The sequence below is a fragment of the Natator depressus genome, chromosome 2 (genome assembly GCF_965152275.1).
Source record: "Natator depressus isolate rNatDep1 chromosome 2, rNatDep2.hap1, whole genome shotgun sequence".
NCBI classification, from domain to species: domain Eukaryota; kingdom Metazoa; phylum Chordata; order Testudines; family Cheloniidae; genus Natator; species Natator depressus.
This window is the reverse complement of record NC_134235.1, coordinates 244,531,590-244,548,260: the sequence shown is the minus strand read 5'-3', so window position 1 is coordinate 244,548,260 and position 16,671 is coordinate 244,531,590. Positions and strand designations below refer to the sequence as shown.

General features: G+C 44.5%; 1 protein-coding gene across 1 annotated transcript in view; it reads left to right on the top strand.

Annotated features, from left to right (window-relative positions):
- Positions 1 to 16,671, top strand: part of UBE3C (ubiquitin protein ligase E3C) — a 173,446-nt gene that overhangs the window by 36,207 nt on the left and 120,568 nt on the right. The window contains exons 6-9 of the mRNA XM_074946275.1: positions 2,119 to 2,276; positions 6,881 to 7,034; positions 7,529 to 7,746; positions 8,093 to 8,247. Of these exons, the coding sequence (XP_074802376.1) occupies positions 2,119 to 2,276; positions 6,881 to 7,034; positions 7,529 to 7,746; positions 8,093 to 8,247 (685 nt within the window). The remainder of the gene's footprint in view (positions 1 to 2,118; positions 2,277 to 6,880; positions 7,035 to 7,528; positions 7,747 to 8,092; positions 8,248 to 16,671) is intronic.

Sequence of the window (16,671 nt, the reverse complement as noted above, 5' to 3'; positions counted from 1 at the left end):
AGGTCTAATCAGCACAGAGTAGAGCAGAAGAATTAATTTTTGTGTCTTGCTTACAACACTCCTGCTAATACATCCCAGAATGGTGTTAGCTTTTTTGAAACAGTGTTAAATTTAGTTTGTGATCCACTACGACCCGCAGATCCCTTTCCTCAGTACTCCTTTGTAGGCAGTCATTTCTTATTTTGTATATGTGCAACTGATTGTTCCTTCCTAAGTGGAGTACTCTGCATTTGGCCTTATTGAATTTCATCCTGTTTACTTCAGACCATTTCTCCAGGTTGTCCAGATCTTTTTGCATTTTAATCCTATCCTCCAAAGTACTTGCAACCTCTCCTAGCTTGGTATTGTCCATAAATTTGTAAGTGTACCCTCTATGCCGTTATCTAAGTCATTGATCAAGATTTTGAACAGAACCAGCCCCAGAACTGATCCCTGTGGGACCTCACTTGATATTCTCTACCCAGTTTGACTGTGAACCATTGATAACTACTCTCTGGGAAGGGTTTTCCAACCAGTTATGCATCATTGGTATAGTAGTTCCATCTAGGTTGCATTTCCCCAGTTTGTTTATGAGACTGTCATGAGAGACAGTATCAAAAGCCTTACTAAAGTCAGTTCTACCGCTTCCCCCTATCCGCAAGCCTTGTTACCCTGTCAGAGCTATTAGGTTGGTTTGACATGTTTTGTTCTTGATTCAAAGTGACACAGTCAATTAAAATCATCCTTTTTTTTCTGGACATTTTTTAACTAGTGTGTTTACAAATGACACCTAAAATTACTATAAATTAAAGAGATGAGTGGAAATGTTTTTCTCTGTTTTTTAGTTTTTTTACTTTGTGGATTTGTCAGTATTTTGTGTATTCTTAGTGTCATTGATTCTCCTGTATAGCCTATCATTTTCTTTCTGTTCGAATTGGCTTTTTACACAACAAAAGAGGGATAGGCAAATGCAAAATTATAGAAATTAACGGGATCTTTGGGGCAGGGATAGTTACAGAAACTACTTTTAATGCTTTTTTTTAATGGCTAGATTTCAAGTTGGCAGTGGCCCTATTTAAATTGTTGATTTTTTTCACTATAATATAGGTGTGTGTATGTAATATATGCTACATAATACAAACTAGACTATTTGGACCTTAGGCTTCATTATTGTTCTGCGGAGTGAAACTCCATTTTGCCCGTGGTAGAACTTAAAAGCTGATCCAACCAGGTTTCTAAGGTTCTATTTCCTTGATTTTGGGACTGTCCTTTTAACCTTTCCCTTCTTAATTTTCCTAGCCTCTATGCACCCCCAACCCATCATGGTGCCATATATTTATTCTCCCCCATTTCTGTAATTGCGGGTATTTGATGAATAGTTTAGCAAAGAAGTATAGAGAGTAGAATGTCTAGCACTTTGTTCTGTAGCTGAGGATAGAGCTTTTGTCACACATCTGACTGTCTTCAGCTGCCTCTCCAGAATCCCACACAGCTTAGTCCTGACAGACCTGGCTTCATTTTCTGTGTTCATGTCATACCTGTTGGCAAATAGATACTCTGGACTTCTCTTCTGAGGAGTCTCATAATGATTGTGTCTATCCAATGAATGCTGCAGGCCACTAAACTTTGCAAGTCATTGAGGCCAAGAATTTAGGAAAGAGGGATTGGATATTTGTATGGAAAAGAAAAACATCGAGATTTGTTATAGTTAATACTAAAAAAAAGACTTCAGGAAAGAACAGAAAACCTTATGCTTCAGGGTTTAAACCAAGCTGTACTGGGAATTAGAATGACATGTTTGTGTGTGACAAGTTTATCCCACAGCTGCTTGTTGCATGGTTCCTTGTGCCTGCCCCTGAAGCATCTGGTGCTGGCCGCTGCCAAAGACAGGATATTAGACTAGATGGACCGTGTGTTTGATCTGGTTTGGCAATTCCTATGTTCCAGGGTTGTTGAAGCACTTGTCTTGTAAAGATAGCTGAACTCCTGAGGATGTTTAGAATCCATTATGAATAAGATTATTTTTAAGGAAGATGTGAAAATCTTCGTAGCTCAATTTTTAAAAAGTATGCATAAATCTTAACTTAAATGGGAAAAACCTCTCCTGTTAAGTAATTGTGAATTTTATTTTATTTACAGGTTACTGCAAAACTGCAACGATGACAGTCTGAATGTTGCACTTCCTATGAGAATGCTTGAGGTATTTTCATCTGAGAATACGTATTTACCTGTTTTACAAGATGCCAACTATGTGGCATCACTATTTGAACAAATTTTGCACTACATGGTTCAAAAAGGTCAGTAGCAGGAATATTAGAAGTTGTGGAAAAAACACAAACTTTGAACAAATGTGTAACTGCTGAAGGCCATGTTACTGAAACACGTATTTTGACAACAGACATTATAGTTAACATTAAGTAGTTCTGACACTGACCCATAGTTTTAATGAACATGTTTGTGAACAGAAAGTTACAGCTCAATACTTGATTTCTTTGGAATCGTGTTTCTATACTGTATGTTTTACTAGGTTGTTAGTGCAATGTGTTTTACTATTTAGTTTGTTATATGCTAATATTATATAGTGCATATGCTTTTCATCTATCTGCTGTTTTACATGTGAGCAAATAACCTCCCCCCAAGACCCAAACTGCAGTTCTACTCTGAAAAATAACTTTGTAAAAATGTTATCTTCTTGTGCAACAGATGATCTCCCTTTATCTGCTAGATGGTGTTAAAAAGTGTTTGTTAATTTTTAATCCTGTTAGCACAATAGTACCAACACAGCAAAGAGATAGTGAGCTATGTTCTATTTCCTTTGTTCCATCATCAATAGAGTTGTTTGCGAAGTTCCAGGCAGTTACATCTGTGCAAACCTGTTGAAAGCAAATGGATTGCATAGGTGTCACTGAGGGTGTAATTTGGCTTGTGGAACTTTTATTACTTGTGGGATGTGCAAGAAGGAAAGAAGGCAGTTTGGCTTTCTGATCCTGGGTTGAGTTTGCCAGACTTATATCAAAGGGAATGGAAAAACTTTTTCTTCTTAACTGATCATGTTTGACCTGACAGCCATTTATAGGAAAAAACCACAGAACTCCAGGATGTCATTTCTACAGTCACTTCTTGGAATAGATCCATATTTTAAAGGACAAAATCCTGTGTTATGCTAGTCCTGTTGATTTAGATGGAACTGCTACAGTCAGAAATTACTTTTTACCAGAGCATAATACAGTGTGAGTGAGATTGCAATACGTTAATTGGCTTGCCTAGAAGCTATTACACATTTTCATAGTATGCTATTAAGAACACCATAATTTGTATCTTTGTTTAGCTCTTGTATAAAGTATTTTTGAAGGTGTCACCTCCATATAGTGATGTTAGCTTGTCATTACTACATAACATCCAGTTTTCAAAATTGATGTACGAGAATTTAAATCTGGATAGGTTAAAAATCTAAGTCCATAAAATTCAGCTGTCTGATCATAGTACAAAAAGCAAAAATAGTAAGACTGCATGATAATGGCAGTTGTGCTGTCCTTTTAATCGTACATGATACCTGAGTTATTGTACAAAACACTTTTGTGATCTTTGTTTATATCATTAATTTAAACTGTTTTGCACACAATCCATCTAGCCTGTGCTTCTGATAACTATTACCTTAGCTCCTGCATCTCCTGTACTTTCCATTTGTTATTTCCACCACTTGTTACATCTTATCATATAGCCCCTACCCAAAAGAGCTTAACAGTTGTTTGATATGTTGTACAGTGCCTAACACAACAGGCCTCTGATTTTTCCTTGAAGCCTCTAGGCAATACTGTAATACAAGTTGTTAATAATAACTTAAGTGAGTTAAGGCAAGCGGGATTTGGTCCAGGGGACACAAGAGCTGCTTAATGAAATGAAATGAAATTGCACCATAAAAAGGGGAACAAAACAGTTTTCAGGGTTTGGCAAGTGATAATATATTCACATTTAAAGATGAAGTTCAAAGGGTTGAAAACACACAGAGAAATAATTTTTAAATATTTATTTTTAATTATTCATAGCTTCTGGAAAGACCTGTGAAGGACACACTGCTTATCTGTGAATGCGCTTATATATTATGTGGGGGAGGGATAGTGGTTTGAGCATTGGCCTGCTAAACCCAGGGTTGTGAGTTCTATCCTTGAGGGGCCATTTGGGATCTGGGCCAAAAATTGGGGATTGATCTTGGTTTGAGCAGGGGGTTGGACTAGATGACCTCCTGCGTGTATTGATTTAAATACTGGCTTTGGAGTAGAGTACAGATGAAACTTTTTTTGCACAGTTCCTCTGGAGTAGGGGTATAGTATATCAGCCTTTTAGGCCTTGTCTTCACTAGGAAAAATATATTTTTAACTCATGTTAGCACGTATTCGCTAATGTGTTTAAAATACTAATATAGACAAGGCAAGTTGTAGTTCTGCAAGTATTTGTCCATATATATTCTAGTACTGACAAGGCAGCTGTAGCTCTAATGTCTGTGACTGTTGGTGTGCATGTGCCTTGCACACCTGAGTTTGGATTCCTTTGGCCAACAGTCTTCCTTGGGGCCATGCCCGTGCCCTGACTGTCCTTGTGCCGCCCAGCTGAGAGGAAAAGGCAGGGGACCCTCCACTCCTTTGCCAATATGGAATCCATGAGTTATGGAACTTCATAATAATAGGGAAAGAGGGTGGATCATGGCCTATATATGGACAACACATTTCTAAGAGCAACAGTAACTGTAAGATAAAGTAACCATTAATTTTAACATGCAAGTTGGTAAGAGTAAAATTTAGAGGGACCCTAGGTTTTACCTCAATCAAGTCATAGACGTTAGAGCTACAGCTGCCTTGTCAGTACTAGAATCTCAATACGTGTTAATATGCATTAGCTAGTGTGTTTAAAAATGCACCTTTTCCCTAGGGTACACATGGCCTTATAGTAAGAAAAAGTGTTTGTGGCAATATAAAGGCACTGTAACGTATAAAAATAAGAAACTGATATCTCGAACTTTCAAACTCAAATAATTTTTACTGCTGAAATACCCCTTAATTAGCCCTAGTATTAATAAATTGTAGGTATGTATGAAATCTAGATAACCTAGAGGCCATTTATCACACAAAGGCAATTTAAAAGTAGTAATATCAATTTAACTGAAATGTCAGCTACAGGGCAAGTTCAGTGCACATCCATATTTACAAGTGTACACTTGAGAAGAAGTGCTTCATTTGAGAAATACAGTTAAAACGCACTATTTTAACAATACCCTCTTTCTTAAAGTTAAACAAATGTTTTATAGTCTCCAGCAAGTGAGCTTCAAATATACATTTCCAGGTTTTGGCAACAGTGAATGTTCTTTCCAGGAAATGGGTGCAACAAAGGATTCTTCATCAGAGTACTATGTTTACTGCACTTCACTTTCAGCTATTACGATGTGATGCTGTGCTTGCAGAGCAAGTTTAAACTCTCTCAGGTTTGGTTTTAAGAGGCAGTGTGAAGGGTGGAAAAGTTAGTTCAACTTTTCAATACCTTAGAAACCTTCCAAATATGCTTTTGTGATGTGTGTCGTTGTCATGGACTGATTTTCACTGACTAGAGGAGGTAATTTGAATAGGATGGTTTTTATTACTGATGATAAAAGCATATGAGAACTGTAATATCTCTAGAAAATGTGTGAATCTACCTTAGTTTTCACATGCTCTACACCAGGGGTGGGCAAACTTTTTGGCCCGAGGGCCCCATTGGGGTTGCAAAATGGTATGGAGGGCTGGGTAGGGTAGGCTGTGCCTCCCCAAACAGCCTGGCCCCGCCCTCTCCCACATCCAACCCCCCCTGCTCCTTGTCCCCTGACTGCCCCCTCCCGAGATCCCCACCCCTAACTCCCCCCCCCCGCTCCCTGTCCCCTGACTGCCCCATCCACACCCCCGCCCCCGACAGGCCCCCTGGCACTCCCATGCCTATCCAACCTCCCCTCCCCCCCACTCTCTCACCCCCTGGGACCCCACCCCCTATCCTCCCCCCACCCTTACCCTGCCACTCAGAGTGGCAGGCCAGACAGGCTTATTTGAAAGCTTGGGAGGTGGGCGGGAACAAGCTGTGTGGCGGCGTGGCTGTGGGGGAGGGGCTGGGGGCAAGCCTCTCCGGCCGGGAGCTCAGGGGCTGGACAGGATGGTCCCGCGGGCCGTAGTTTGCCCACCCCTGCTCTACACTTCAAGTTCATTGAGCAAGAAGGTGAATTAACGATAGGATAGAATCATGCAATAGTCTTTGGATCTTACTGAGCTAAATGCTGTTCAGGTTACCTCCCACCCACATCTTTGTGGTGTAGTCAATGGAACATCATGTTGTTATGCAAGAAATCCACAATTTAGGAGCAATTTTCAATCCAGACTGGTGGAGGTCAGAAGTATTTGTAGAATTGTGATACTCCTTCAACAGCAGGTATGTGTGTTGGATGTCATAAGATACTCTGGAAGTTTTTGGATCTAGTGAGAGCCATTGATGGTGTCCAAAAGGCCAAAAAACCAACTGTCAGAAATGTGACAGGCGGATGAGTTCAGAGAAATAGGAGATTTAGTATACTGTGTCTAGGTGGCAACTGCTTTAAAGAGCCAGTTCAGCAGGAGAAGGTTATTTTTGAAAGTAGGCTAATTCTGTATACATTTATCTGTCTCTGCAGTTTACAAAATAAACTGCATTTCCAAAAAAACTGTTGATGACCTGTCCAATTTCTTTTGTGAATATAGCTTTTTGCCTTTTTGCTGCATTTTTCCAGTTTATCTATTAATTGTTTAAATCAGACTTTATGCTATGAATTGTAAAGCGCTCCTAATTATAAATTGCAGTTTTCTTTACAACTCAAGAAATAAATGGTTGCATATATTTTTATTTGTTTCAGGATACTACAGGTCGCTTTATTTGTTAATTAACAACAAGCTTCCATCGAGTATTGAATATTCTGATGTCTCTCGAGTTCCTATTGCAAAAATACTGCTAGAGAATGTTCTGAAACCATTGCACTTTACATATAGCTCCTGTCCAGAGGGTGCAAGGTAATCAAAGGAGATCTTTCAGTGTTTGTATATCAACTCATTATTATCTTAGATACATAGGGTACATGCAGTTTTTAGTTAAGTTTTTATATGTGCTGTTGAGTGCACAGTATTACAGAAAAAATGAGTTTTATTATGTGATAGTGCAATAATATACTGAAGTAGGTTTTCTGAAATTCTTTACAGCACTTCAGTTAAATGTAATTGTTCATAATCTTGAAATGGTTTCAGGACAGTTTTATGTGGGTGTATTAGGCTTTAAAGAAAAATACAAATAGAATAATATTGAGAAGGGCCGATTAAATTAATTATTTGAGTAATCTGACGAGCTCAATATAGTGGCATAGAATTAAGGAATGCAGCTATACATAGTTTCCTTGATAGATAAAATAATGTGTTCAGACTCGCAAGTTGATGATCAATCACTTTATGGATGTGCTGGTGAAAAGTTGTGTTTACATTTTCTGTAAAGAACCTTTTTTCCCCCCTTTCAGGCAACAGATTTTTGCTGCCTTCACAGAAGAGTTTCTGGCAGCACCTTTTACAGATCAGATATTCCATTTCATCATTCCAGCACTTGCAGATGTGCAAACACTTTTCCCTTATGAACTCTTCCTGAATGCACTATTAACAGAAAGCAGGCGTTCAAGAAAAAGTGATAGAGCTCCATGGCTGTTTTACTTTGTTTTAACTGTTGGTGAAACATATTTGGGTATGAAAAATATATAATCTATTCAGTTAAAATGAATTTTTGTGTACTGTATAATATGGTTCTTTGAATTGACATGTTACGTATCACCATAGTATATTTTAGTATTCTTCATGGTCTGAAAAAGAAATCAAAAGTGATGGACAGTTTAAAATATGAAGATCATTAGATGTATTCTTCTTGCAGCCCATTCCAAGATTCATATAATTCTTTGCAATATAGGGCATACTTTAATTGTAAGCTTTTGAGCATGTTGTTTATTGATAAGGGATTCTTGTTGAACACTGTTATATTCAGCCATAGTACAGTATGATCTGCTTACTTTGTTTTATTTGTTTATTTGCTGTAGGATCCCTTTCAGAGGAAGGGCTACTTGTGTATTTAAGGGTACTTCAAACATTTCTTTCTCAGTTACCTGTGTCTGCTACTAGTGCACATTGTCAAGATGCAACCAGTGATTCTGAAGATGAGGATGAAGAAATCAGTAAGATGATGACCATACCTGTAAGTATTAAAGGGTTCCGCTGAATAAAATCTTATTATAGCAACACCATAGTTAAAATTGAGGAAGGCACTTTCATTGTATTCCCCTCATTTAATTTACCGCTGATGCAGTGAAACCCTGTCCTTGTTCCTCCCCCTTCCCTTCTGCCCGTGGCAGTCAGCTGGCTTGTGACATTCAGGGTGCAGAAGGATGGGGGGAGGAGCGAGGACTCGGCACGCAGCCTCCCCCCTCCCTCCCCTGCTTCCTGCCCGTGGCAGTTAGCTGCTTTGCGGCATTCAGGATGCAGGGGAGGGGAGCGCGCCGAGTTCTTGCTCTTCCCCCCTCCCTCCCTCCTGAACGCTGCAAGCCAGCTGATTGCCGCAGGCAGGAGGCAGGGGGATGAGGGGAAAGGCGCTGATCCACAGGGTCTGCCAGCGGGTGGGAGCCGCTGTGGGGTGGCGGGGGCGGCATAGGGGGGCGGCCAGCTGTGGACAAAGCAGGCAGCCAAATGACATTATAGCGAAGCATTGCACAACTTTAAATGGAGCATGTTCTGTAATTGATCAGGGACATAAGCTTGAAACAATGTTAAGCGAGAGGACATTAAGTGGGGAGTTACTGTATTTGTACAGCGCATAGTACAGTGAGGTCCTGGTCCATGACTTGGGCTTCTAGGCACTACAAAAATACAAATAATAATAACCAAGAATTCTTAAAAGTACAGGAGCAGCAACACAATCATAAGACACAAATTTATATTAAAAAGTTTGTTGCTTCATAAAACATTATCTGATTAAAGGCTTCCTTTTATTTTTAATCTTGTTTTTACAGGGGAAGGGATGGGAAGTGAATATTGGATTCCACAGAGAAATACTTATAGAAACTGCTTACGAAAGGGTCTCAAAATAGCTTTCCACATGAAATTTTGTGAAGATCAACACACTTTTCTTTAACTTAATATACTTTCAGATTTTGCCATTTCCAAGCAAAATAAAATTCTTGAAAAAAGTGACCCATTAAAATTAATTTGGGTAGGAATACAGTATGACATTTAGAATGATTTACTTTGATAGAAAAAGAAATGTCAGTTGACTTTCTCGTTTAATTTTGTATTTTAAAGGGAACCTTGTAGGGCTTGTATCTGATAACACTGAGTTGTCAAGGAACACAGCCATCAAATCTTCCCACTTGAAAATATTATATTCTTCCCTTAGAGAAATTTATATATTCTTCTTTGAGTGCTTGCTCATGTCTATTTCATTTTAGGTGTGTGTGCACCCATGTGCACAGTTGTCGGAGATTTCTGCCTTAGCGGTATCCGTAGGGCCGACTGTGGTGCGCCCTGGAGTGGAGCTCCCATGCAGTGGTATGTCAGGTGCCGCTAGCCCTACGCCCTTTCAGTTCCTTCCTACTGTCTGTGATGGTTGGTTGGAGCGCCTTGTTTTGCTTCTCAAGATCAGTGGTTATCCATTGACTAGTTCAGTTGTTGTTGCGCATAGTGTCAAAGATAGTTGATAGTGTTGGTTAGTCAGTAGAGCCCCAGTTTGAACTTTGTCCCGAGCGGGGCATGCCCCGCTCCCCTGGCTTCAAGCTGTGTGCGTCATGCAGCAGGCCAAGGCTGATCAGCGATCCTCACGATAACTCTCTTAGGCACCTGGGAGAAGGCCATAGAAAAGAGAGGTGCTGCATCTGTAAGAACTTCGCCCGCGGACCCAGAAGGAGCGGGAAATCTGCCTGAGGACGTTATTGATGGAGGCTGCTCTTCGCCCGGTGTCGCAACCCTCCACTATGGCACCTACACCTGGCACTTCAGCCTTGGCATGCAGCATACCGTCGGCGCTGGACTTGGCCCTGCACCATTCCGTTTCGCCTGCGCCAAAGAAGAGGCTGAGGAAAAGAACCTCCTCGGCATGGAAGGAGCGGGGGCCTCAGGCAAAGGACCTGTGTCAGGCCATGTGCTCTCTGTGGGGCTTCATGTGGTTACCGCGGAGGTCAGACGTGCCAGGGACCCGTCTCCCACCCCGGGCAGCAGCAGGGGTTCCTAGCCAGTGATGGGGCCTTCAGTGCCTGAAGCAGTCCCGGCGGCTAAGGAGCAAGACCAGCAGGCTCCTCAGGTGTCACACCAGGTGACCGATATGGCTCTGCTCTCGACACCGAAGGGGAAAGCCAGCAGGGTGCTGCAGCATAGACTGGTGGAACACCTCAGATCACAGGATCGCAGGTGCAAGTCCCCATTGCTGCAACCTCAGGACCTGGCTCCGCAGCCTAGCTCGCTGGCCAGACGACCTAGACCTTCATCGAGTTCCTCTCCTACTAGACGAGGGACTCCGGACTCGTGGCACCATTCCCTGTACCGCTGACCATCTGGCCATAGGTCACTTACACGCCGAACAGCCTCTCCCAGAAGGTCTCATTGTCGTCCGTCTCTGTCCTGGAGGGCTCGTTTGGGATCTCAGACTGTGATTTTTAGCCCGTCACTGAGACGGGGCAACTCCCCTCCGACACGGGAGACCGAGGCGGCACTGGCTGCAGTGCTGACGCAGCAGGAGCTGTGGCCCCGCCATTGGCCATACTGGAACCCTTGGAGGGTGCTGGTGATGCTGGTCCAGTACTCCCAGCCCTCCCTGGTTGCATAGGACAAACCAGCCGAGGTACTGCTGGTGCTGCAATCGGAACATGGCACTGCGGTTGAAGCAGAGCCGTGCACTGTACCCCGACACCGAGGGAGCCCTCCCCCAACAAGGGAGGGAATGACACCATCCCTCAGGCAATACAATTGTCCTTGTCATCCCCAGATGAGGCAGTGGCCGGACCCTCCCACACCAGCAGTCCCCTGGATGACTTTAAGGAGCACCAGACCCTCCTTAAATGGGTGGCTGAAAATCTTTGCTTGCAGATTGACCTCTTCAATGTCATCTCAGCCACCACACCGGCAAAAATTGCATTGGCTGTCCACCCAGCGTTGCTCAAAATAGCCAAATTGGTGTTGCAAGTCCCCTTATCTATTCCGCTGACAGAATAAAGAAAACGGAAAAGAAATACTATGTTCCTGCAAAGGGCTTCAAGTATCTGTATACTCATCCCCCTGCGGTATCATTGGTTGTGTCCGCGGTGAACGAAAGGCCACACCAGCGGAAAGCTGAAAAATAAGGAGGCCAAAAGACTTGACTTATACGGCAGGAAAGTTCATTTGACAGCCAGCTTACGGTTTCAGGTCTCTAACCACCAGGCCCTGCTAGGACCTTATAAATTTAACCTGTGGGACTCCCTGAATAATTAATGGAGACCCTCCCACAGCAGCGTGCCCAAGAGTTTGCCATGTTGGTGAGTGAAGTCACGGCGGTGGCCCGGGGAGTCCTCCACATGGCCTGGGACGCGACGGACTTGGCTGCCAGGGTGGTCGGATCGGAAGTGGCCATGAGACGCAGCTCCTGGTTGCAGGCTTCTGGACTGTCCCAGGAGATGCAGACCACAATCCAGGACCTGCCATTCGAGGGTTCGGGGCTCTTTTCTGAGCCAACTGGCTCTAGGCTCCATGGGCTCAAGGACTCAGGAGCTATCCTCCGATCCCTGGGCTTGCACACCACTCAGCAATCCAGGAAGACGTTCCATCCTCTGTCCTCCTCTTCTGACGCAGTCTAGGTCCCGGGGGGCTTCCAGGTTTGGCTCCTACAGGAGAAAGGAAAAGGACAAAGGATCCAAGAGATGCTACCTGTCCTCTTCGCGCCTGGCTGCCCAACCTGACCCTCCCAGAAGTCAGGGAAGCCAGAAGCAGTCATTTTGAGGGTGCACTCGAGGACGGCACCCCGGCCAATGTACTGGATACAACGCTCCCTTTCCTCAACCGCCTCCACCCCTTCCGGTCGGCCTGGTCCTTTGGAACGGCTGGGTGCTAGATATGGTTTCTTTGGGCTATACCCTGCAGTTTATAGACAACCACCTTTCCAAGTCCCCTTCCCTGTCCCTCTTCAGCGACTCTTCTTACGATCAACTCCTCGTTCAGGAGGTCGAAAACGTCCTGTACCTGAGGGCAGTGGAAAAGGTCCCTCGGAACCTGGAAGGCAGAGGATTCTACTCCCTCTACTTCCTGATTCCGAAGGCAAAAGGAGGCCTCAGACCCATCCTAGACCTGCATCGCCTCAACAAGTCTCTCAAGAAATTGAAGTTTCGCATGATCTCCATGGCCTCCATCATCCCATCCCTGGATCTGGGAGACTGGTTTGCTGCCCTCAATTTTAAAGGACACATATTTCCATCTTCCCAGGGCACCGATGCTTCCTCCACTTCATACTGGGACGGTGCCATTTCCAGTTCGTGGCGATGCCCTTTGGTCTCTTGTCAGCCCCGAGGATATTCACAAAGTGTTTAGTGCCAGTGAATCTGAGCCGTCAGGAAGTCCAAATGTACCCATACCTCGACGACTGGTTGATAAGGGGCCTGTCTCCAGCTCAGGTGTGGAGACATCTCGACCTGGTATGTTCCGCCTGTTGTGACCCTGGGTTGATGATAAACGAGAAAAAGTCAACCTTAACACAGTACAATGCATATAATTCATTGGAGTGGTCCTCGACTCCACTCAGACCAGGGTCTTCCTCCCCGACACTCCGTTCCAGGCCATGGTGGACCTCATTGCGGGCCTATGGGCCCACCCGCTCACCACTGCCCAAATGTGCCTGAGGCTGTTGGGCCCGTGGCAGCGTGAACTTACGTGTTCGGGCACGCATGAGTCCGCTTCAGACCTCTTCAGGTGTGGCTGTCATTGGTCTGTGTTCCCAACCGGCACAGCATGCACCGGGTGGTCTGGATCCCGGACAGCGTACTGTTGTCCCTCAGATGGTGGCAGGATCCGACGTCGGTGTTGGAAGGCATTCCCTTTGCGATCCCAGCCTTGTATTGTCTAGCCACCTGGGCGCTCTCAGCACTCAAGGTCGTTGGTTCAGTTGTGATCGTTCCCTGCATGTCAATATCAGGGAGCTCAGGGCGGTACAACTAACCTGCCAAGCCTTTCTATCTCATATACAAGACAGGGTGGTCTAGGAGTTGACTGACAACACGGCTACAGTCTTCTGTATCAACATGCAGGGCGGAGCCAGGCCGTCTGCCCTCTGCCAGGAAGCCCTCTGGCTCTGAGATTTCTGTCTGCAGCACGACATCCATCTTGTAGCTGCTCACCCTAATCATAGAATATCAGGGTTGGAAGGGACCTCAGGAGGTCATCTAGTCCAACAACCCCCTGCTCAAAGCAGGACCAATCCCCAATTTTTGCCCCAGATCCCTAAATGGCCCCCTCAAGGATTGAACTCACAACCTTGGGTTTAGCAGGCCATGCTCAAACCACTGAGCTATCCTTCCCAGGGACCGAGAACGCTTTGGCAGATTCCCTCAGCAGGATGTTCTCGTCTCGCCATGAGTGGTCCCTTCATCCAAAGGTGGTCAGTTCCATCTTCCGCAGGTGGGGAACTCCCCGGCAGAACAGGAAATGCCATGTCCTCTGCACGATTGGGGTCATGGACAGAGGATCCCTATCAGATGCCTTTCTGCTCTCGTGGTCAGGGGCGCTGATGTATGCCTTCCCTCCGGTGCTGTTGCTATCCAGGGTCCTCAAGAAGATTAAATAGGACAGGGTGAAGGTCATCCTCATACTGCTGGCGTGGCCACGCCAACACTGGTTCAGCACTCTGATGGATCTCTCTGTGATGACCCTATTCCAGTTACCACTCAGGTCGGACCTGTTTTCCCATAACCACAGCAGTCTTATGCACCCCAACCTGAGGGTGTTACATCTGACGTCTTGGCTGCTGCATGGCTAAACGCTCAGGAGCAGCAGTGCTTGGCTGAGGTTCAGCGCGTTCTGTTGGGAAGAAGGAAGCCGTCCACCAGAGTGACCTATCTGGCCAAGTGAAAACGGTTCGCCTGCTAGATTGTGGACAAGAATGTTGTTCCTGAGCGAGCTTCGCTGCAGCTTATTCTGGACTACCTCCTGCACCTCAAGCTCCAGAGCTTGTCCTTCTCATCAATCAAGGTCCATCTAGTGGCCATCTCAGCCTTCCACCTGCTGTTCGAAGGCAGGTCGGTGTTTGCTCAGGCTAGCACAGCCAGATTCCTTAAGGGCCTGGAGCGCCTCTACCCGCATGTCAGGGACCCCGTCCCTCTGTGGGACTTGAATCTGGTACTGTCACAGCTCGTGGGTCCTCTCTTTGAGCCACTGGCTTCCTGCTCCCTCCTCCTTCTCTCCTAGAAGGTCACATTCCTGCTCGCGGTGATGTCAGCCCGCTGGGTATCTGAGATTCGGGTGCTCACCTCGGAGCCACCATACACTGTCTTCTACAAGGATAAGGTTAAGCTAAGGCCATACCTGGCTTTTCTTCCCAAGGTAGTTTCTGTTTCATTCGAGCCAGGACATTTACCTACCAGTCTTCTTTCTAAAGCTACATAGGTCGGAGGAGGAGCATCAGGCTACATGCTCTGGGCATCAGAAGGGCTCTGGCCTTCTACATTGACAGGACCAAGGTGTTCTGTAAGTCGACGCAATTATTCGTTGCTGTGGCCGACAGAATGAAAGGTCGCCCTGTACCCACTCAAAGAATTTCTTCTTGGATCACTGCTTGCATTCCCTTCTGCTATGACCGAGTGAAGGTGCCACCTCTGGCGATTGTCACCGCCCACTCTATTAGGGCGCACATGCCTATCAAGGACGTCCGTAGAGTGGCCACCTGGTCATCTGTCAACACTTTTATGTCCCACTATGCACTGACCCAGCAGGCCTGGGACGATGCTGTCTTTGGTAGGGCAGTACTACAGGCCGCTAAGCTGTGAATTCTGAGCTCACCTCCATGGATACTGCTTGTGAGTCACCTAAAATGGAATCGACATGAGCAAGCACTCAAAGAAGAAAAAACTGTTACTTGTCTTTTCGTAACTGTTGTTCTTTGAGATGTGTTGTTCATGTCCATTCCATTTTCTGTACTCCTACCCCTCTGTTGGAGTTGCTGACAAGAAAGAACTGAGAGGGCACAGGGCCGGTGGCGCCTGCTATGCCGCCTCATGGGAGCGCCACTTCAAGGGGCACCACAGCCGGCCCTATGGATGCCGCTAAGGCAGAAATCTCCGACAACTGTGCACGTGAGCGTGCACATACCTGAAATGGAATGGACATGAGCAACGCATCTCAAAGAACAACAGTTACGAAAAGGTAGGTAACTGTTTTTTCTGCCACAAATGTCTACTGTACATATTTATTGTAGGGCTGTCAAGCGATTAAAAAAATTAATCGTGTTTAATCGTGCAACTAATCATGCTGTTAAACAATAATAAAATACCATTTATTTAAATATTTTTGCATGTTTTCTACCTTGTCAAATATATTGATTTCAGTTACAACACAGAATACAAAGCATACAGTGCTCACTTTATATATTTTGTTGTTACAAATATTTGCACTGTAAAAACAAAAATAAATAGTATTTTTCAATTCACCTTGTACAAGTACTGTAATGCAATCTCTTTATCATGAAGGTTGAACTTACAAATGTAGAATTATGTACAAAAATAACTGCATTGAAAAACAAAAGAATGTAAAACTTTAGAGCCTACAAGTCCACTCAGTCCTACTTCTTGTTCAGCCAATTGCTAAGATAAACAAGTTTGTTTACATTTGCAGAAGATAATGCTGCCTGCCTCTTGTTTACAATGTCACATGAAAATGAGAACTGGCCTTCACATGGCACTGTTGTAGCCAGCGTTGCAAGATATTTATGTGTGAGATGCGCTAAATATTCATAGTCCCTTCATGCTTCAACCACCATTCCAGAGGACATGCATCTATGCTGATGATGTGTTCTGCTCAATAACATTCCAAAGCAGTGCGGGCCGACGCATGTTCATTTCCATCATCAGAGTCAGATGCCACCAGCAGAAGGTTGATTTTCTTTTTTGGTGGTTCAGATTCTGTAGTTTCTGCATCGCAGAGTTGCTCTTTTAAGACTTCTGAAAGCATGCTTCACACCTCGTCCCTCTCAAATTTTGGAAGGCACTTCAGATTCTTAAACCGTCCGTCGAGTGCCATCTCACATTGGTACCTTCTTTTAGTTTTGTGAAATCTGCAGTGAAAATTCTCTTAAAATGAACATGTGCTGGGTCAGCATCCGAGACTGCTATAACATGAAATATATGGCAGAATGCAGGTAAAGCAGAGCAGAAGACATACCATTCTCCCCCAAGGAGTTCAGTCACAAATTTAATTAACGCATTATTTTTTTAATGAGCGTCATCAGCATGGAGGCATGTCATCTGGAATAGTGGCCAAAGCATGAAGGGGCATACGAATGTTTAGCATATCTGGCATGTAAATACCTTGCAATGCCGGCTACAAAAGTGCCATGCAAAAGCCTGTTCTCACTTTCTGGTGATATTGTAAATAGGAAGCAGGCAGCATTATCTCCTGT